At 36.7% G+C, this 23,084-nt stretch overlaps 1 protein-coding gene across 2 annotated transcripts in view; it reads left to right on the top strand.

Moving 5' to 3' along the window:
* ZFAND3 (zinc finger AN1-type containing 3) overlaps positions 1–23,084 on the top strand; it is a 315,563-nt gene that overhangs the window by 107,240 nt on the left and 185,239 nt on the right. Inside the window, exon 2 of one of the 2 annotated variants that reach the window (XM_059938777.1) lies at positions 12,281–12,321. The exons of the other annotated variant lie outside the window; for it this stretch is intronic. Within the exon in view, the coding sequence (XP_059794760.1) occupies positions 12,281–12,321 (41 nt within the window). The remainder of the gene's footprint in view (positions 1–12,280; positions 12,322–23,084) is intronic. 2 annotated transcript variants of the gene reach the window in all.

The following is a 23,084-nucleotide window of genomic DNA, read 5'->3' as shown; positions in this document are numbered from 1 at the left end:
GATTTGAGAGCCATACACTTTTTCTTGTGTCCACCACGCAAATAATACATCATCTGCGATAGCGTAGCATATGCCTTCTGGAACTGGCCTTCTGGGCTGGAACCGTCACTCTCTTACTTACTAGCATGTGAACTTAGGCAAGTTACTTAACTTTTCTGTGCCTCAGTTTTCTCATGTGAAAGATGCTGACGATAAAAGCAATGTGTTAGTAATTGTAAAACGTATACTAGTGTGAAATGGTTAACTCATTTAAAATATCTTGCTGGTGACTGGCATACGAATGCCTAAATAAATGTTTGCTAGTTAATTGACATCCAGTTTTGGTCTCATTAATGGGGTGAGAATCTAAAGACATTTATGAAGCAATTTGAGGGCACTCTAGATTTTTATGATTTGTTCCTTAGTCTTTAAGTTGTCTTGCTCATGCCTAATCTGGCAGCATTGTTTTTTTTTTAAAATAGCAAACTGTCTTTTAATCAATTCAAAGTATTCAACATAGATTTCATAGAAATAATGCTTTCTTGTTGCACTTACTCGTTTAGATAGTAACTAAACTATGTGATCACAGCCACAAGTAAAATAGGTGTAATTGTAAGGCATAGACAGATTTTGGGGAAAAAAATAACAGGTTCTGCAGAAACATTCAGCTCAAATGACAGGAGTGGAAATAAACCTCTATATTGGAAAACAGCTCTGCTGGCTGAGAGAGCATTTGGCACACTAACATTGGGCGTGTTAGTCTGTTTTATGGAGGGTCTTAAGAGCACAGGTTAATATAGCCAGTTGAGTGGAGTCTTGTCAAGAAAACTGCTGTGTTCTTTGAAGAAGATGCTGCTGCTGCAGACTCACCATCTTAGGGTACCTACTGTAGGTTATTTCTTATGGGTCTGTTTTCTGCCAGATTACAGCCTTTCATCTTGGTTTTCTTGTGATGGTTTAGGTAGCATGTTTGTGAGAGGTGGCAAAGTTGTATGGCCAGGAAGACAGACTGACCCATGATTACCAAGTTCTTCTTAGAACAATTCAGCCATGCCTCAGCACAGGCCCTCAGCATTGGGAGGGGAGCTGTGCACTTTTAAGTTGAATTCTGTCAGACGGGTCCTGGGCTTCTGATATTTCCAGCAGAGTCTTAGATGGTGGATGGTACACAGAATATGCTCATTAAGTTTGTGAATGGCATCAAGTTGGGTGGGATAGGTGGCTCAATAGACAACTGGGTTAAAATTCAGAATATCTGATATTTTAGAAAAGTTGGTGAATATACATAATACGGCATTCAACAGGATTAAGACAAGATAATTTTCTTAAGGAAAGTAAATATCTGTGGAAATTCAGTATGGATGTAGGATTGGGTTTATACCAGTGGTAGTACAAAACAGTCCCAAGGTGATAAGAAAACTAATTAATAAATAAGAGTTGTAATGTTTTTGCATTTAAAACCATTGATAACAAGTCATATAATTGGAATGGCACTTAAAGAAAGGGCCATTCCTTCACCATATTTAGTATTTGTCACAGTGTAAGCATTAAATGAAGATCTCAGGAAAATGTTCCGGAGTGAGAAGACTGAAAAATTAGGAAATAGTCCCCATCAGAAGGTTTTAGTAAATATATAGCCTAAAAATAATGGAGAGTTTAGTAATTCTCTTATTAGGTTATATATGATTGTATTATTGTGTGATCATAGATTCATAGAATGTCAGAGGTCACTGGTTTAAGTAACTCATTTTGTTTTAATGGATGAGAAAACACAAACCTGAGGTCACACATTGAAGACAGGCCCTTTCCTCTCAGGTCACTGTTCTTACCACTTACCCCTGTGGCAGCCTGTGTTTTTATTCTGATGACAGGATTATTAAGGCATTTACAATAGTAGGAAGGTTATAAAGTAAGACATTAGATATTAATGATTTTGAGGTTTGGGAGGCAGTGAAACATGACACACAAAGAAGCAGTGGAATCTCTTGTGGTCATAGAACAGGGATACTTTGTCTTATTGAGGCAGAGACAGAAAAGATGTGCTCTTGAGTTTCCTTCTAGCTCTTTCTCTTTTTCTGCTGGGGGTTATAACTGCTCAGGTTGATTACATGGAGAATTTTCTTTTGCAGACTTTAGGCAATCTTGTATTTTGTGGTGAATGACTAAAATAGTCAGGAAATGGAAATTGTAAACTTTGAACTTTTTTCCTTTTCAATGAGCATTGGACTGGGAATAAGGAGAGCATTTTCTCTTCTGCTGTCACCTTTCATCCATTTCTCATCTAGATTCATGGTAGGTGTGATCCCAACCCTTTCACCTACCCCAATCCCCACTCACCCCACCCCAAGAATATCCTGGTAGACTGATGTAATATATGAAATGTTTAGAATTTGAACAAAATGAAAGGTGCTTTTGAAGTACAAAAGACATTTTTTTGATGTCAGTGACAGTAACTGCACATTAAAAATTTTTTGTGTTTGTATATTGCTGGATATTACTTTCTCTTCCTCCATATTTAGTGGATACTCTTTTGGTACCTGAGTCTTAACTGAATGACATGAACTGAAATGTTACATCTTGTAGATGTCTTTTTACCTGGATGTTTTCCAGCTGTTAGAAGCACCTTATGCTTTTCTTTCTTAGCTGTACAGTACCTGTGTTAGCCTGTTTAACCTTGCAGCTTGAACCCTTGTAACTATCATCTCCCAGGTTTATGTCTCATTTTCTGGCAAAGAAAGATCTAATAATAATGTGTTAGGTTTACTTTTCATCTTTTATTAAAATTACCCTGTATTTGATCTGATTTTCTTTAAATATGGATAAGTGAGTGCCTCTGTTTGCAAGCCTAAATTAATAAGAGTAGATAAATGCACACTTCACCAGGATGAAGCAGAAGTATTTGTCACTTGGGTAGGACAGGTACATATATAATTCTTCAGTAGTTTTTATGTAATGATGGTTGTAAAGATGATGGAAAATGCAAGGCTCGGTTTTTTTTCTTAGAAGATGTGGTTCTTCTGTATAATTATTAACCCATTATGGAAGTTTCATAGCCAGTTAATTATTTTGATCACTATTCAGGTGAAAACACTCTGATTTCCATAAATGTAGTGTCTCCTAACCCTCACCTATTTGCAGCAGCTCCATGGCTAGCCAGGAGAAAAATAAGGACAGGGAATACCTCTGTTCTCTCTCAAATTTTCTGTGCTCAATTTAATTCTCAGGTATTTGTTCCTATATCAAATGGTTGGGAAATCTTCTGTGTATTGTTTTCAGAGCAACACAAAGAATTCCTTTTGTAATGAACCAGTAATAGTACCTAATGTGGTGTAGAATTTTAAAAATTGTTTTTCGTACCAATAATACTTTATTGAGCTGTAATTTATGTACAGTAAAATTCACAATCTTATGTGTATAATATAGTGAATTTCGACAAATATATACACTTATGTAGTCACCACCAGATCAAGATACAGAGCATTTGCATCACTCCAGAAAGTACACTCCTTTGATGTACAGTTCTAAAAAACTTCTAATAAAATGGATAGGAATAACTTAAGGGAGAAGTTTAATAATCAACTCGTATGCAGTTTCTTTAGGTAACTGGACAGCAGTGAGCTTAGTCTTCTTTTTTCCCCTGCTATTTTCTCTACTACAAAAGTGAATTCTGCTGAGCATTATTTTCCTCTAATACAGGGTTTGAATTTCCTAAAATATTACGCATATTTGAAAATGAAGAGATCCAGATATAAGGCATTTCTCCATCTTCTCAATAAGAAAAAGAAGTGTTTTGGTCAACATAAATATAGAAATTTTTAGGGGTGTAGACGAAATAATTAAAATGTTAAGTAGTTAATTGTAATAATTGCATATATATATTTAAAAAATCTTTTCTTTAACTTTTTCATTTTGAGATAATTTAGATTTACATGCAATTGTAAAAAAAGAATAATACAGAGAGATCTCCTATATTCTTCTCTCAGTTTACCCCAGTAGTAATTGCACATGCTTATTTAAGAATAGGTTATACTATCAAATTACATGTATTTGAGTTTATTCCTAATACACATTTAAAAATATTACTTTCCCATAGTCATTTTATGAAACATTTATTTGAATGCTCCACATCTTCATAGCCATGAATGTCTTTAATATTTATTTACTGAAACCACATTTAAAGGTATTGGCCCAGTTTTTCAGTTATTTATTTCCTTACAAGTTGTTTGAGATATAGAGCATTTAAAAAATCTGTAAATGTTGCTCTCTGTAAGTTTTATCTGAAGCCACAAGAATTCATTCATATAACATTCGGAGAATTGCCATCATTTTGATGTTATTTGTGATCTTCCTAACTTTCCAAGGTTTTTTATTGCATTTCTTTCTAAATGATCTTCAGAGGCCTTTTGCAGGTGGCAGCTACCTCTTGTAATTGTGACATCACATGCCAGGAATAAGTATTTAATCTGTGTTTAAATCTGTATTTTACTCCCTTTTGAAACTTGTTTGGTGTAATAACTTTGACAAAGCATCCAGCGCTAGTGTTGTGTGATGTTTTTCCAGACTTCAGTTGTTTATGCCCAGAGATGAGAACTTCCCTGTCTATGCCCAGAGATGAGAACTTCACTGTCTTGCCCCTTTCACAGAATCTGACTGGGTGGACGTCCCTGGGAGTTCGATTCCATTGGCAGGGTCTTACTCTTTTGGAATCCCAAATGCCATTCCCCTGGGCATGACTGCTCGCTTGGAGTTTTCACTTCAAGGTTTTTGGGAAGCTTTTTCTTTTTTTTCTTTCTCCCCTGTTTGTATTTAATATAAAATTATTGGTGCCTACTTCAAAAGTAAGGATTTAATTGTAAAGCAATTCCTGCTTCTTGAAGGATAATTTTAGGGAAGAAAAGCTTTCCTTATGTTTGGGCATATATGGTAAGACAGCTGCAGCCGCTGTATACAATATGTGTTAGAATCGATAAGGTCATTAAGTTTCTCTTATGTGGAAAAATTATTTGCCATTTTTATTCAGTTCATTGTATTTTTTTCTCCTGCATTTCTACAAAGGATTTACGTTTTAATATTTATTCTTCTTTTTATCAGTTTATTGATGGCCATGCCTCATCTTGTTTTAATCGTTAGGTAGTGCTGGGCTAACCTTTAGTAATGTGTACAGGGCCACAGATGATAATGTGACTTGTTTTACATCTGTATATCTTTTTAGTGCAGGGACTTAAAACACAGAAAACCAGAGGTGTATGCTAATGTCCTTCCTGTCCTTGAATTTGGGTATAAAATGTTAAGACACGGTTCATTACAGTACCCTACCTGGAATCTAAATTATTACAGTGAAATTAGCTTTTAAAGTAGCATGACCCATATTGCTTACATTCTAGCAACTAATCCCCCTAATAACAACTCCATCTTTTCCTTTGTAATATTCCCTTAAAAAGAAAACTTGGCAGATATTGTCTGAATGATTTAGAGTAATGTATAACAATTCAGACAGGCTGGATGCACTGTTGAAAGCCTCCTTTGTCATTGCCTGCTAGGATGTCATCTGTTTGAACTGGCCTTTTTCTTGTTTGCCTGGGGTTAGCAAAGAGTGACAATTTAGTAGAGTTGTTTGCTGCTTTCTAGCTGTTGTAGGAAGTTAAGACTTTCTGGCTTAACATGTATGAGGTGGCACGCGGATTGTTACTAGTCTTTAATCATCTAATCTTACTTCTAAGGTGACTGGAATGGTTTTTAGAGTGGAGGAGGCATTGTGGTTTCTTTATTCTTTCTCTTCCTTTGCATGTATACGCGCATCCCTGCCCAGCTCCCCTCTCCTTCCTCTGGATTATTAAAGGAGATTGAATTAGGAAGTGTGACTCGTTGGTTTTTACAGATTGGTTTTCTTCATTAAGAATGAAATCCCTATGTAGTCTAGGTTTTTAAAAATGTTATGATCCATGCCTTACCTAGAGAAATTTAGGGTGGAATGGCTGGAATGGCTTGGCATAGTTATGTACTGATACTTTTGTTTTTACTTTTGACTCTTCTTTATTTTTTTTGTGCCTCAGTTTCTTCCTCACTGATATGGTGACAGGGTTGTTTTCTATTTCCATATTTGTATTAAAATATTTGCCGGGGGGGGACCTGGCATGTATGCGTTTTTCGAAGTGGTGAGAGTTAGTAGTGTTGTATGAATGTCAAGAAAGTGCTGTAAATAAAATGTTTTTAGAATTCTCAGAAATTAGGAATGTTCTTTTAATTCCTTGAGACAAACTAGCTGGAAGATTAATTTATTTTTCATTTAAAAAATTAATATCCTTCAGAATTAGAATTTTTTTTAATTTCAGAAGAAAACACATGATTAAAGCAGGATAACCATTTCTCCCATTAAACAAAGATTTGAAATTAATTATTTACTTAATGTTGATGGGAGTGTATTGAAAAAAAAGTACTTTCAGATGCTTTTGATGAGAGTGTAAATTGGTAGAACTCATCTGGGAAGTAATTTGGCAGTATTTACCAAATCATACTTTTTCATCTCAGTAATTCTCCTTTTCAGAGTCAGTTTTAAAGAAAGTTATCCAGCCAAAGATCTATGGCCAAAGACTTATGTCCAAAAATGCTCATTATAGCAGTATTTATAATAGAAAAAATCTGGGGAAAAGATTAAACATTCAACAGTAAGAGAGTGACTGTAGTGTTAGTATGTAATGGACTATTACAGAGCAACAAGAATATTTTTGGAGAATATTTAATGATATGGGAAATATCACTAAACATAAATATAAAATGAAAAATGAAATTTACATATTTTTATTATGTATTTTTGGTGAATTATTTGATATATACAAAAGAAAACATGGAATGTGTATGTGTTATAAAGCATACATGTGAACATACCACACAACTTTACCAGTACTGTTAATGTAATACATTCTTATTACATATATCCATAAAGATAAAAAGGCATTATTTCAGAATGTTAACAATTCTTATGTTTGGAGGAAGGATTATGAGTGATCTTTGGCTTTTGCTTAAATGCTTCTGTTCTTTTTCTAAATTTTGTACAAGGGACATGTATTTTCAAAACCACAAAATAGGGCTTCCCTGGTGGCGCAGTGGTTGAGAATCTGCCTGCCAATGCAGGGGACACGGGTTTGAGCCCTGGTCTGGGAAGATCCCACATGCCGCGGAGCGGCTGGGCCCGTGAGCCACAATTACTGAGCCTGCGCGTCTGGAGCCTGTGCTCCGCAACAAGAGAGGCCACGATAGTGAGAGGCCCGCGCACTGCGATGAAGAGTGGTCCCCACTTGCCACAACTAGAGAAAGCCCTCGCACAGAAACGAAGACCCAACACAGCCATAAATAAATATTTAAAAAAAAAAACCCACAAAATATCACTAAACATTATTTATTGAAAGAAGAAAAAAATTTAAGCTGGATTCTTTGCAACTCCATGGGAAAGAAAATTCTGAAAGTGTCTGCCATCTATTATCTCCTGAGTGACAAATCATGGCCAGGTACACAGGGTGGCATTATCTACCATTTATAAGCATTACAGTGTGACAGAGCTCCTGAGAGATGACAGGCTGACAGCTACAGGAATTGTGGATGCCCTGTCTTCTAGGAGGTGTTTGAATGACCTTTACAAAATATATATTAAAAATTTACTTAGAATTTTCATGGTTCATGCCTTCAAGAGAGGATTCATTTCTTCACTTAACAAGTATTTATCGGGTGCCTGTTAAGTACCAAATGAGGGTCCAAGAGGGTATTTGCTCTTATGATACTTACATTCTGGTGTTGAAGGATAGTCAACAAGCAAACAGGCCAGTGGTCAGGTATCAAAGAATGAGGTGTTGTGAACAGGAAGATGAGTGATTTAAACTGGGTGGTCAGGTGAAACCTACTGAGGAGGTTCGAACTAGGACCTGAGTGACAAGAAAGAGCCAGTCCTACAGTGATTTAAGAGTAGAGGGAACAGCATGGGCAAGAGCTCTGCAGTGCGTTCTAGAAACAGATAAAAGGTGAGTATAGTTGAAGTGTGGTATGTGAGAGAAGCAAAAGACAGATCATGAGGGGACTTAAGGCTTTAGTTAACAAGTTTGAATTTCATACTAAGTGCAATAGGAGGACTTCCCTGGCGGCGCATTGGTTAAGAATCTGCCTGCCAATGCAGGGGACACAGGTTTGAGCCCTTGTCCAGGAAGATCCCACATGCCGGAGAGCAACAAGCCCATGTGCCACAACTACTGAGCCTGCACTCTAGAGCCTGCAAACCACAACTACTGAAGCCTCCGCGCCTAGAGCCTGTGCTCTGCGACAAGAAAAGCCACCACAATGAGAAGCCTGCACACTGCAATGAAGAGTAATCCCCTCTCGCTGCAACTAGAGAAAGCTCGAGTACAGCAATGAAGACCCAATGCAGCCAAAAAAAGAAAAAAAACTAAAATATAAATGCAACAGGAAATTGTCATTAAGAAAGAAAATAGCATGATTTAACTTAAAAAAAAAAAAGATTACTCTGGCTGAAATGTGGAAAATCGTTGTCAAGAGTCAAGTATGGGAGTGGGAAGACCAGTAAAACGTCATTTACAGTGGCCTACATAAGAGCATGGTGGCCAGAGTAGAAGCATTGGCAAAGGAGAGAAGTAGATAGATATAGGTCTATTTGAAAATAGAGCCAATGGATCTTGCTCAGTACTGTGTATGAGAGACTGCAGGAAAGAGGGAAATCAAGGTTGGTGTTTTGGATATTGACTTGAGCAACTTGGAGGAAGCTGTTTGCTATTTATAAAGGTGGACAAAATGGGTCAGTGGGTTTTGGGGACTCTTGAATGTTCTAGTTTGAAATGTTGTGACTGAGCTGCATGTAAAGATGTCACGTAGGCAGTTAGATGTTTGAGTTTGGAGCAAGGTGAAGAGGTTTGGGATGAAGGTAAACATTTGTCAGTCTTTAGTGTATAGATATAGTATTTAAAGCCATGGGACTGTGTGATATCTCTAAGTTGGAAGTAGGGATAATGAGGACCCAAGTCCTGGGACCTCCAATTATAAGGCCTTGACAGTGGAGGAGGAGCCAGCAAAGGTGGCTAAGAGGGAGCTGTTATGTGGGAGGAAAATGGGGTGGAGGGTAGGGGTAGATTTAATCTGGGACCTGAGTGACAAGGCAAAAGTAGAGAGTTTCAAGAAGGACGGATCTAGTTGAATGGTGCTGAGAGAGGGAGTAGGATGAGATCAGGGTCATAACCCTGTGTATCAGTTTTCTGGGGCTGCAAATTACCACAAATTTGATGGCTTAAAACAACAGAAATATATTCTCTTAAGTTTCTGGAGCCTAGAAGCCCCAAATCTGGCAGAACTGCCTTCCCTCCAGGGGGCTTTAGGGAAAAATCTGTTCCTTGCCTCTTTCTACTTCCAGTGGCTGCTCCAGTATTCCTGGGTTTGTGACCACATTCCTCTAGTCTCTACCTCCATTTTCACATTGCCTTCTCTCTGTGTCTTTCCAAACTTTCTTTTCCTCTCACAAAAACACTTGTAATGCCATTTAGGGCCCACCTTGATAATACAGAGTAAGCTCAAAATCTTTAGCTTAATTTTTCTGCAAAGACCTTTTCCCCAAATAAGATAAATTCCAGGAATTGCAAATTTCAGGGATTAGGATTTGATATTTTGGGGCAGCCATTATTCAACCTACTAAACCTTGGTTTTAGAAACATGGTAGCCATTGGATATCTCAATAAGAGCACTTTCTCTGGAGCATTGGAGACATAAGAGGATCATATCTACCTTTCATGCTTGCAGCCACATAGAGAACTCTGTTTAGTCTACCCCACGACTGTGCAAGTTGATCACACTGCGTTTTTTGGTGGTTGTATGCCTGTGGTTAGCTTCAAGTTTTACATGTTGAACATGAGAAAGGAGCAAAGTTCTCAGAAGCCTTTGCCATTTTTTCACGTTCAGTGTTGCTGACATATGTGATCCAAGTTGGCATTACCAGTAGCTATTACTTCTATATCCAAAATCTGGTTCTTTAAGATTTTAGATGACATCTCTGTTTTGATTAATAATATCAGTATCTGTATTATTTCTTTTGTAACCTGATTGATAACTGTGTTGCTGAAAAGTTCTTACTCAGAAAGTAGAATAGATGTCATCTAGGTAATATATAGGTATAGCAGGCATTTAAAATACATCAACCATCTGAAGAGAGATAATGGCAAGTCGAAAAAATTGCTATTGTATTTTGCCGTTTTTTCTTACCAGCTTTGTGAAACACAGATGTTAAAACTGGCACACTTGGTGCTCAGCTGCCCTCAGTAATTCTCTGCAGGCTTTCCATGATTCCTGCTGGATCATGGGGAGCAGCAGAGGATAAACAAGTTATCTCTGGCTCTCTGTGGCACTGCATGGGCAAGAGATAGTGACCACATCAGGAAGAGGCCTTCCTCCCTGGGGGCAGTTCTAGCAACAAAGGAATTCCTTCATCCCCAGTTCTTCCTTGAGTTGGAACTGAAATGACTGGCAGCCTTGGGTCGCTTCCCTGTGTATATATATATGTGTATTTGGAGGGTTGGGCAGTAGTTGTGCTTCCTCCAGATTAAAGGCTTTACTTTTTCCAGGAGCTACCTTGATGACCATAGATTAAATCTTGGTTGTGGGACCATTCTCCCAAACCACCAGAGTGTGTTCATCTCAACTTCTGTATTGAGGCAGAGGCCCTAGTTTGGCATGGTGAAAAGAACACAGGCTTAGGAATTAGACCAGGTTCATCTACTTACTAGTTCTGTAACTTTGGCAAGTTATATACCCTCTTGGAGACTCAGTTTCCTCATTGGTAAAATGGGGTCGAAGGCATGTGCTATTATGCTTACCACGTGGTAGGCTTGTAATAAATGTTAGATGCCACTGTTAATACATCTCTTTGTTTTTTTCATTTTTATTCACTTTGTTGATACTTAAATTTCCTTACTGCCTTTGATGTCTTTATATTAAGCAGAGTCCTAAAGAAAGATCCACCTGTTAACATAGCATCTCTTTTGGGAAAGAGAACTAGTGATCCCTTCCTGCCTCCTCTCCCACCCCCCCTCCTCATTTTATCACCCTATGACAATTACTGACAGTTAGATCTTGGGTCCCAGTACATTGGAAGACAATCATAGTCATCAGGGAATACTTCCCGAGGGAGGCTTTCATTAATTGTTAAATTTACTGTGGAGGGCAGAAGATTGTTGCCATATTCCATGTGTTGGAGTGGCTCTGGGAAGACTCAGATGTTGGGAGGGGAGTTGCTGAGGAATGATGCTGTAGATAGGTCAGTTTACTCAAAGAGTATTCTAGGAGGCTTTTGTAGTTAGGGTGGCCTTTGGAGTTAGCTCAGACCTTAGGTCAAATACCTCTGCAGTTAGTTCCCCAGCTGTGTGACCATGGGCAAGCTGCTCACCTGTTAAATGGGGATGACTATGTCCTTGATTTCGAAGACCACTCAATTTAATAACACCTTGGAAGGAGGTGGTGGAAACATTTCCTCATAAAATTATTCATCACTTGTAGCCAGTGGTATGATATTTCCTGGTTGTAGAAATGTTTATGTGATTTTTTTAAACGGTGTATTTTAGAAACAAAGCAATCTGGTAATGCCCAGTCTCAGGGATGTTGGGAAGATTAATAAGATAATGTATGTTAAGTGCCCATCCAGGTTAGTACTCAGTGAATTGTAGTTATTATTAACAGATGAAAGGACATGAAAAATAATTTGATTGGGAACATCTGAAGAAAGAATTTTAAATGGCAAGGTCATAATATGACCAGGATCTGAAATTGGGCTAGAATGAGGGGAAAGAGGACAAAAGGTCAAGTAATGTTATAGAGGTAATTGAGTGTGTAAATAAAGAGCAAGTTTTACCTCTTTACAGACAAAATTTTCCCTTTTTTTAGTGATGAGTCTGTGGTGTATGTTCTAATGTAAACAGAGGGAATGTGGCAATCATGTGGGATAAATTCACTCCTCTGTTATCTTCTGGGCATATTACAGTATTCCTGAACTTGCCCCATATAAGCTGCTAGTCACAAAAAATAAAGCATTGATTAACTCACAGATAACAAACAAAAAAGGATTTTATTTTTGTTGTTTTGTTTTTGTTTTGTTGTGGGGGAGGGTGGCTAGCTGGTTAGGGACGGACGTCTCATTAGTTTATTAGGTCAGTTGCCTGGCCAGGAAATTCTTTGCCTATGTTTCAAACATCTTTATGTTTTGATTAGAGTGATAACTGAATTTTTAGCTCTTCTTTCTTTTCTTTCTTTCTTTTTGCCCCAGGTCCAGCAAGACTATGAACCTCTGTTCCAAATGCTTTGCTGGTAAGTGCAGAAAAAGGGTTTTAAGTTTATTTTTAATTTTCTTCTTTTGGTTGTTTTTAAGACTGTCTAAATTATTTTAAGACTGTCTACCCTTTTTTGGGTTTATGCATGGGGTTTTATTTGCTTGTGTGTGAAAGCAGTTTCTCGTCACTAAGTTGCTTCATATACTTGCTAAGGACTGTTGAAACAGTCTTCCCTGAGTGAAATGAAATCTTGTGTGTACTTGTACCAAACAAACTTTCCTCAGTTTAAAGTTGTTGGCATATAGTGGAATTGTAAACACTCGTGTTGTAGCAGGGTAAAATATATATGTTCATTTCTGATCTTGATTTGAATGATTAATGGTGAATGTTGCTTTTACCAATGAGAATACAAGAGAAAGAATATTTTCATGTTGGAGTCAGGAAGAGAATAATGCTGAATTAGGCTTTCTAATCCAATCCCTCAATGAAATCACCTTGGGTAAGTCACTTAATCTCTTTGGGCATTAGATTCATCATTTGTAACATGAAGGGCTTAGGCTTGATGTTTGCCAAGGGCCTTTTCCACCCCCTAAATGCTGATTGGTTGACTCCTTGAATTATGACTCATGAAGTTAAAAACCTTCAGGTGTTTTTTTTTTTAAAGAACTTCACATCTAATGATCTTATGTAAAATAACTAAGTCTTGCTAATTGGGATATGTTTAAGTTTCATTCTTTATTACTTTTTATTACTTTATTGTTTTGTCTAAGACAAACCTGGACACAAGTTAAAGCGGTAAGGACAGATTTTAATCAGTAATAAACCGCTGCAGTAGGGAAGAGGGGACTTGTGCAGAGAGAAATGGACATTTTAAAGGGAGAATGAAGGAGTAGGGGAGGGGTTGCTGGCTTGGCTCAGTATAATCAGGGGAGTAGAAAAATTACAAAGGATTGGTTATTGTAAATGAGACTGGCAGTGTCTGTTAGTTGACAATTATTGACGTTAGGAAAGTTAGGATTTTATCCTCCTACAGAGACAGAGATTGAGGCCCTGTTCTTCCTGATGATTACATTTAAAGGAATGGCTTTCATGTCCTTGAGAAAGACACTCCTGAGTGATTGAGTTGTAGGAGATACACATACATCTCAAAGGGACAGAGGAAGGGTTCACAATTTTAAACTGTTTTTAGTAAATGCTCTAAGATAGGGTAGTCAGGGGCCTATAGTCAGCTGTTTGTTGGAACAAATCTTAAATTCTTTTGGCAGCTTTGAGCTTTCTCAGACAGGCACTTTAAAAGGGACTAGGATCACCCTAGGGAAGGGGCCTTAAGCTGTTTGAAAACTGTGTTAGTGGTTGTTTAAATCTGTTAATGTGGGGGGATATGAGTGTATGAAATCATTTGTGTTGGGAGTCGGTAGTTTTTATAGGTCAAGGTTGAGGCCTGGTTGAGAAGAGGGCTCAGAGGAGCCTGGCTGGAATTTGGTCAAGGAGAGAATCTTTGTCAGTTTTCATCTTCTATTCATTGTGCTATTTGGACAAGGAAATGATCATAGTGTAAGCTTTAGACCTTTATATTTATGCCAAAACTAGGGGATAGGTTGGATGGAGTTGGGAGGGTTGGGGAAGCTGGCAGTTTGTATCTGTTAAAGGTCTGGAATTTGTCAGATACTTTAGGTTTTTAAAAGAAAAAGTACTGGTAAGTTTGGTTTTTATCCAACTTTTAACAGAATCTCTGCCATGTTAAGTGAATGTATTGTGCTTTTCTTACTTTGCATATCTACAATTACAGATATGAAGAAATGCTTCCTCACTGATGAGAGTTTATATGTATGTGTAGTAAAGATGAAGTAGCAATGAGAGAAAATGTATGTTGTGTGTCTGTCTCCATGTAGAACTAGTTCCCCCTGATAATTCAGTAGAGCGTGGCTGTGGGAGACGCCAGGCACCTGTGAGTCAGGTGGCTCACATCAGATACTCAAAGAACTGTCTCATGTCCCTAAATAAATATAAAGTTTAAAAAAGTATCAGCGAAGGTAGTTCAGCCATGGTCTTTGCATTTCTTTGGGCTTGTTACAGTTTTATTTTCTATGGTTATCATTATTTATTGTATCTCTGGTGGTCTGTGTCCATTGACTCTTTACACAGCTTAGTTATTTTTGCTTTTAAAAATATTAAGAGGATATTTTCAAGTGTGTAAAGAAAATACTCTCTCCTTTCTTCTTTATCTTTGCCCCCACACTCCTGATTTCCCCAACATCAGTTGAAGGGAATGACTTGTAAATAACGTCCTGCTTGCTGAAGCAGCATTTGGTGTTCTTTTTGAAATTCAAGAGAAAAAAGATCATTGAACTTTAAAGATACATTTGTGTATTTTGTTTCTCTATGAAGATAGGGAGAATATAGAAGTGCATTGTAGCAGAGGCATGAGATGTGAAAGACAACATGAAGATTACTTTGGCCAAAGCCACTGTGATTTTAAATAGTCTTTTAAAGTGTATCATAAAGTGTACAATGTACTTTAAAAGGTGGAAAAATTACTTTAAAAATAGCTATTGTGTACCATTAGGTTAAAGAGATTTTTCAGGATTCCTTTTTAAAACTGTGTGGTGGAAAAGTGAGTTTGTCATAACTTGTTTACATGAAATTGAATGAAATGAGTAAAAACATGTTTAAAGTCTTGTCTAGTTTTGGCTTTTCTACCCCCTTTATAATATTCTACCTGTCATGCTATTCTGTTTTTCATTAAACATTTCATATTGTTTTTCGTATGACTTTACTAAAAGAATCAGTAAATATCTATATATCTATAATAGAAAGGAACAAAATTTCATGACATGGTACTAATAGTTATATTAGGGTGATATAAACACTTACTGGTCGAAACACTACTTTTTAATGCAGTTTTTCAAACTGTGGGTATTGTGATTCATTAGTGGGTAGAGAAATCAATTTAGTGGGTCATGATCCACAATTAAAAATTGATTACAATAGAAAACAGTCTGAATGCGTCACAGATACTAAGGATAAGTATTGTTTGTAAACCTTTTGTTTGAGTTACACGTTATTTTCATTTATATATGTAATGGGTTGTGATGTAAATATATATTACTGTGGAGTATGGTTTAAAAAGTTTAAAACCACCAAATTGCAGAAATTCATTGGAAAGCCATTGAGTTACTTGAGATCTCATTTTCTTTGCAGAATAGGGCATATTTCCTTTCTGTCTTTAGGCAAGGTGTTAACCAACTGATTTCTTGTGATCTTTGTTCATTCTAAGCTATTGACTAATTTGGATTATACGATTTTCTGTGTGAAAGCATGAACTAATCCCGATTGCCTACAGCTGTGTTAAGATATATGCAAGGTCAACCATAGCATCTAAAGGGTGGTCTTGCCTCTTACAGCCATAGAAATGCCTGGGGTATTATTTTCTGTTTGAGTGCAAACCCAATTTTTGAATTTGTGAGTTTTAGATACCAGCCGGTCTGGATATTTAGGGACATTTAGTACCAAATTCACAACAACCTCCTGTACTACTGTATTGAAGCCCAGCTATCATAAAGCAGTGCTTTTCACAGAATGGGTTTGCTAAATAAAAGTATGTATGACAGAAACATCAAACAGGATGACCACAAGGTGGGGAAGGCAGAAATTTTAAAGAACTGACTGAAGTAACACCTCTAGCAATGTGGCATTATCTCTACCACCCTTGGAAATGCTTGCTGTGGGGGACAGAGGAGTCTGGTCACTAAGAAGTAGCTATAATCCGTAGACCATATTTTATACTTTATAAGGGAGTGAGCTTGAAGATAGGTCCCAAGGGATGGAAGATTCTTTGAGTAGCACTGATGACAGATGCTTATCAGAAGACAAACTTAACAAGTGTTCAGTGTAAAAAGAATCAGTTTGGTCTTGTGAACTTTTAGACTGTATGTATATGGTTTTTAATAATTTTCAGCAATTTCTATAAAAAACAGACACTAAAATGTCTGTTATTTATTGACAGAAGTATTTCATTGAGAAATCAAATTAAGCAATTTCTTTTTAAACTATAGACATGATCTGAACATACTGTTCCATTTAAGCCTAACTTTTAGGAAACTTGCTCTTCCATGATTCACATAAAATTGGAAAAATAAGGGAGGGATGATTATTCACAGTGCAAGAAGGTTTTTTTTTTTTTAACCTTTTACAGAATGTTTCCTTTAAAAAGGAATACTTTTAATGCATTACTATGTCGATTTATACAAAGACAAGAATAAGACTAGAAGAACTGAAGTGTGAGGGGTCTCTTGTCAGTTGAAGATTAATTAAAGCAGATAAAACATCTCTTAAATTAGAAGCTAATGGTTATTTTTCTGAAAATTAGTTTCAGTGTAACTTTTCAAATATGTGTATTTCTTAATGGAAAGATAGTTAAGCAAGCTTACCTTTGTTTCATGGTTAGTTGTACCTTATGCCTTGTTAGTGGTGAAGAATATTGCAGTAAATAAAGAAAATGATACATGTCATGTAGGAAGCATATTCTAGTAATGACTCTAGAGCTAACTGTGTACTTGGTTTTGTAGGAATCTTTTCAGGTACCCATTCAAATGAGTAATCTTAGATGTTGGGTTCTGATATTTAACATTGGAGAGAAATATGTTTATAAATGAATATATTTCTGTTACTAGCCTTTGTCAGCTCGAGAAAATTATTAATTTTGTATAGTAATTTCATCTTCACTTTTATTATTTCTTGATATTATCTTATTGTTTTAAACTTAAAATGGACTTTCGAGAGGCTTTAAGGGATCGAAATAGTATTAAAGCAAGATTTCATTTTCCTCATTGGTGCATACTTTGTGTCCAATCTGAAAATTACCAAGCTTGTTCATTGCTGTTTAATCTTCTATATAAATCCAAAGTGATTATTGAATAATAGACTTTTGTAATTTATACTCTTAACATGCCATTAGGTTGTTTGGGATTTTTTTCCCTTTTAAAGATAACGTAGGGACATTAATTAAATGCTGATAAATAACATAGGGACATTAATTAAATGCTGATTGAAGTACGTGTTGTATATTGTTTTTAGTTAGACAACACATTATATGTATATAGTTGCATGGAATAAAGCTGGGTGAAGGTACGTGAAAAATTTAATTTTGGTAGTCTCAGAGTAGGAGTATTTGGGGGGATTTTAATTAATTTTGATTTTGTATGTTGAGACTTTTATTATTAATTAATTGTAAACATTATAAATTTTTAAAAAGTAAAGTGCATTCTACATATGTGTGACAGACTCCAGAAGTGATTAGTTTCATTCTGGAATGAGCAAAATAAAGTTGGCTGTAGCTAGCAGCATAGGGAATCTCAATGTTGACATCCAGGGTAAGTGATACAGCAGTGGTGGGCATAAGATGGAATGGTAAGCCAAATGCAAACATTTTTCCTTGAGGTGACTTGAGTTTCATGGTAATTTCCAGAACAGGGCAACATTCCCATTTCATAACAAGTAAACTAAAATGTTTCCTCATGAACCTGGAACTCTTACTGCTTTGGAGTTACACTCTAATTTCCTTTCTGCTTCCATTTCCTGTTAGAAGTTTGGACTAGAAGTGGCCTGATTCTAGTCACTTTTGAAAGGGAAGAATTACAGGTTAGAGCTGAATTTTGAGGATCTGCAGTAAGAGGAACAGAGTGAATCTGAAAATTTTAAGCACTTCTTGTAATGCATGTTTCCTTGTAGAAATTGTGGGAACCCCATATCCATTAGTAAAAATAGTGTAAAACAAAACACCCACTCTAATGAGTCATTTTATATAGCATGGTGAGGTTTGGGCAGTATAGTAGAATCTGTATGCTTGTCATACCTTGATTATTCAAATCACTTTTTCCCTGAAGAAAGGCAGCTGCTGCTCTTAAAATGAAGCATTTGAATAGGGTATTTATGTCTTTGTAATTCTGTTAACTTCATTACTGTTGTATACTCTCTGATTTCTTTAAAGCCGAAAAGTCCAAGAAAGATTACTCAGGTATAACACACATTGTCATGTATTTGTTAAAAAGTGACAGTTCAGCTTATCAGATTCTCTGAACCATTTTATGTCCATTGGTGGGTGGGTGTCTGGTGTCGGTGTCTGTAAATTCAAAATATTATAGTAAGTAGTATAATAAACGTCCACAAGCCAACCCAGAATTAATGAACGCTTTGTCGTTTTTTTGTTTTTTTTTTGCTTTATAACGTATTTTAAAAGGGAACTAAAATCTTATAGGTTTCTTTTACCCCAGTCATCCTCTTTCTACCTCGGAGATAATCATTATCTTTCTTATCTTTATATTTATACTTTTTACTATGAATAGGTATTTATATAAACAGTGTATGATTCTGTTTTTAATATGTATAAGTGGTTTGTTACAGTACTTATTCTATAAACTTGTATTTTTTTAAATAATGCTTTTAGAAACTAATCATGTTGGGACTTCCTGGTGCGCAGTGGTTAAGACTCCGCGCTCCCAATGCAGGGGGCCTGGGTTCGATCCCTGGTCAGGAAACTAGATCACACATGCATGCCACAACTATGAGTTCACATGCCACAACTAAGGAGCCCGCGAACCGCAACTGAGGAGCCTGCCTGCTGCAACTAAGAGCCAGCGCAACCAAATAAATAATAAAATAAATAAAATTTAAAAACAGAAGAAACTAATTATGTTGACACATGTTGCTGTAGTTCATGTTAACTATTATAATATTCTATTATAACAAATGTCTTAATTTACCCGAACAGTCTTAGTTTATGCTTTTTATATCAGTGAAATTAATAACATCCCTTTGTACTCCTCCTCAGTGTCCCAGTTTGGTTGATAAATTATTGGTCACCTTCATTATACATGCTCCAGTTTATCTAGTCCTCTGTTTGATGGACATATAAATAGTTTTCAACTACTGTTTTTATACTACAGTTTTAATAACCTCATGTTTTCTCTATTTTTTTTTTTTAACACTTGCTTGAATATGTTGAGACTGTTTCTGTATTAGAAACCCTGTTCTTTGTGGTATAGCTTCCTTGTTCTGAAATGAAAGCAACTCAGAGGCAGCAGGTCCTTAACTGATTAGCAAAGCTGAACTCTGGCAGCCCTTTCTGACCTCTTAGTCTATAGCACTTTGCTGTCTTACTAATAAGCATTCTTAAATTGTGTGGTTAATTATTATGCTAGTCAGGATAAATGAAGCAGTGTGTTGAAGATGATGTTATGGAAATTATGTCAAAAATAATTGCTGCATTTCTAATGGGAAACAAAATGCTCAGTGCTTTAAGTAGCAGAAAGGCAACTTTTTTTAGGCCTGAAGTAGAAAAATTGTGACCGTGTGTCATTCATTCTTAAGTGGAAGAAATTTAATAGTCATTGAGTCTTTTAAGATAGTTTGGCTCTGTTATTTGGCTTTATTTCTGCCCACATATTGGTCTAAAGCTGTGGTCTCTGTAACGGTGCACAGGATTGTCCATTGAGGCATAAAGAGAAGATGTTAGAATTTCTACTAATACTTACTTTTGTCATTCTTTAAAAATTGTTGGTTTTTATAATGTATATAATCTTATTGCTGTTAGTTTCCTGGAGTTGCCATAACAAATTACCACAAATTTGATGGCTTAAGACAACGGAAGTTTATCTTCTCAGAGTTCTGGAGGCCAGAAGTCTGAAATCAAGATATCAGCAAGCAGGGTTGGTTCCTTCTGAAGGGTCTGAGAGAGAATCCATTCCATGTCTCTCCTATCTTTTGGTTTCTGCCAGCAATCCTTGGCATTCCTTGGCTTGAAGACACATTACTCCAGTCTACTTTTATTTTCACATGGCTTTCTCTCCTGTGTGTCTCTGTCTTGTCTAAGGATGAGTGTCATTGGGTTTAGGGCCCACCCTCATGTAGGGTGATCTTATCTCAAAATCCTTAATTATATTTGCAAAGATCCTTTTTCCAAATAAGATTACATTCACAGGTTCCAGGTGGACTTTTTTGGGGGGAGGGGGTGGTTTTGTGAGGGGGCACACCATTTAATCCACTTCAGGAGTATATAACTATTTTTAAAACAAAAAGACATGTGAGAGGTATGTGCTCAAATTTTAAACTGAGGGTGTTCCTCTGTGAAAGAGGCTTGGAGATCCCTAGTCCTGAGACCTGCTTAGGTTAGATGTGGTTGGCCCCTTTTCATGTAATAAAGTCAGCCCTCTACGACATGAGAAGTGACGAGTTCAATGCTGATGTTTCATGTTCTCAGTCTAATGCAACCTAAATCAAAACGATCACTTAGTTTTATGGGCTTCCTTTTTGGTTTGGTGGGAAAATGGATAGCTATCAAGTAGACTCAGGAAAGCAACATGAGGCTTTTTTTGTGCTTCACTGGTCTTGACTCCACCATGCTACAGGTACTTAGAGTATTTTTTTTTTTTTGGCTGCGTTGGGTCTTCGTTGCTGTGCATGGGTTTTTCTCTAGTTGCGGCGAGAGGGGGCTGCTCTTCGTTGCGGTGTGTGTGCTTCTCATTGCGGTGGCTTCTCTTGTTGTAGAGCACGGGCTCTAGGCGCATGGGTTTCAGTAGTTGTGGCACGCGGGCTCTAGAGCGCAGGCTCAGTAACTGTGGAGCACGGGCTTACTTGCTCCACAGCATGTGGGATCTTCCCGGACCAGGGATCGAACCCGTGTCCGTTGCGTTGACAGGCGGATTCTTAACCACTGTGCCACCAGGGAAGTCCCTAGAGTAGTTTTTAATCTGGCTGTTTCCTTTGTGCTTGATTTAGAGGGTTATGATAAGGTTGCTTTTTTATACTTTTCTTGGTTATAACCCCCTTACACTTAATTCTTAGTCCGCAGAAGGGGTGGTGGGAAAAATGATAGGCCATTAACGTATAGCTAAAATATGATCTTTAATGATACAAAATTTTATGTCATTTAAAAACCCCAACTGCTCAGCTGGGTCTTAGTGTGTAAAGTAGAACTGAGTGTATGCTAATAGTTTTAACTATTACCAAAGTTTTAAATTTCTTAATTTACTTTTTAGACTAAATATTGGCTACAGAGAAGAAAAAATACCTTAACCCAAGACTTCTGGTTTGGAGAAAAACAACAAGGGTGCATAATGTTAAAAGTGAATGCCAAAAAAAGGATACTTAAAATAGTAATGGAATAAGAATTACTGTTTGTAAAACAAGATGGAGGAAGTACCTGGACAATTATATCTATGTTTTTAAAAAGGCAGTAGAATCCTGAAATGAAGTAATTGCAATAATAAGTAAGATTTTTGCAGTCCTTTTATATTATAAAGCCATTTTGTACAATATTATCCCATTTGATTCTCATAACTTTGGCGATTTTGTATCTCCATATTACAGGTAAAGAAACTGCAGCTCAGATGGATTAAATAATGTTCCCAAGATTAAATTTTAAAGCAGAGAACTGAAATTTGATTTTAGGTGTTTACACACCAGTCCCAGTCTTCTACCACTATTTGATGTTATCAGGAGTGAAGGTAGCTGGTGTAGATGGGGTTGTACTGTAAACACCCTGCAAAGATGTAGCAGTGGCATTGTTTTGCATTTGTGTGTAGATTAGGGTTACACACTTTTCTTGTTCTCTTTTATTTAGTACAGTTGCAGTTTGTCTTTAGATATCACGGGAAAATCAGAGAAACAGTGCTGGAAGCTTCACATAGTGGCTAATTTGGGAAAAGGTGTGCATGTGTGATGGGGGGAGTGTTGTTTGATGCATTTTCTGTTTTGGTGGTGAGATCTTCATTTCTTAATATCTTTCTTGTTCTTGTTCATATAACTTTTAGCTCATTAACCTTGCTCTCTGCACTGCATAGTGATGCACTATTTCTAATTTAGTCTTCTGTGTTTTGCTTCTCAGAAGATTTTTTCAAAAATGTTTGGAGGTGTGATTTAATTGCAGGGCTGTTTTGCACATTGTCAGTGTGAAGGCAAAGATGAGTTTCATATTTAGACAGTGCAAGCTGCAGGTTTCATTTGTTAAACCTTCTTGTTGGTATTCCCATTTTCTCATGTATGCATAATAGCGTTGGAAAAAAGTCTTGTTTTGTTGTATCCATATTTAAGCAATTTGGTTGAGTTATGGAAAAGCCTGTCCTCTGCCTTGTGTATTTGCTCATTTGGAAACCTTGTATAGTTTATTGAGACACTAGTGATTTGTTCCCCAGCCTCCCTGTGGATTTTGTTCCCTATTACAATCTAATTCCACCTCCCTGTCCCATACTCCTGCACGGTTAATTTGTACATTTCAGGGCAGTTTGTTTCATTGTGTGTTTTTGTAATCCAAACTGAATATAACGAGCTATGTGCTTTAGGGACCTGGCTTTGACTTGCCAATTAGAACAAAGTGGTTACTGAGAAAGAGTATGTTCTAAATAAAACATGGCACCTCTGAGTGGGACTGACACTCATTTGGGAGTAAAAGAGATGGTTTTAACTCTTTGACTCACAAAGAAGAGCCATTACTAAAGTTCAGCACTTTTTGGGGGGGAAAGAAAGGTAAATATTTACCTTCATAAAAAATAGTTTTGTAAATTTCCTTATGGACGGAATAAATTTAAAAGTTTGTCATTTCAAATCCACTTTTTTTCTTCATGATCAAGACATGTTAGCAAAATCCTTTAAATTTCTGCAGACTAAATTCTGCTGCGGTTTCCAAGTTTTGAATTATTCATGTTTAGGAAGGTGAGGGTGTATGAAACTGTAGCTATATTCACCTCTTTATTTTTCTAATATATCAAGCCAAGTTTTCAATGTAATAGAGAACCCCCCCCAAAA

Source organism: Balaenoptera ricei, chromosome 11 (genome assembly GCF_028023285.1).
Source record: "Balaenoptera ricei isolate mBalRic1 chromosome 11, mBalRic1.hap2, whole genome shotgun sequence".
Classification (NCBI taxonomy): Eukaryota; Metazoa; Chordata; class Mammalia; order Artiodactyla; family Balaenopteridae; genus Balaenoptera; species Balaenoptera ricei.
This window is presented reverse-complemented; position numbering and strand designations above follow the sequence as displayed.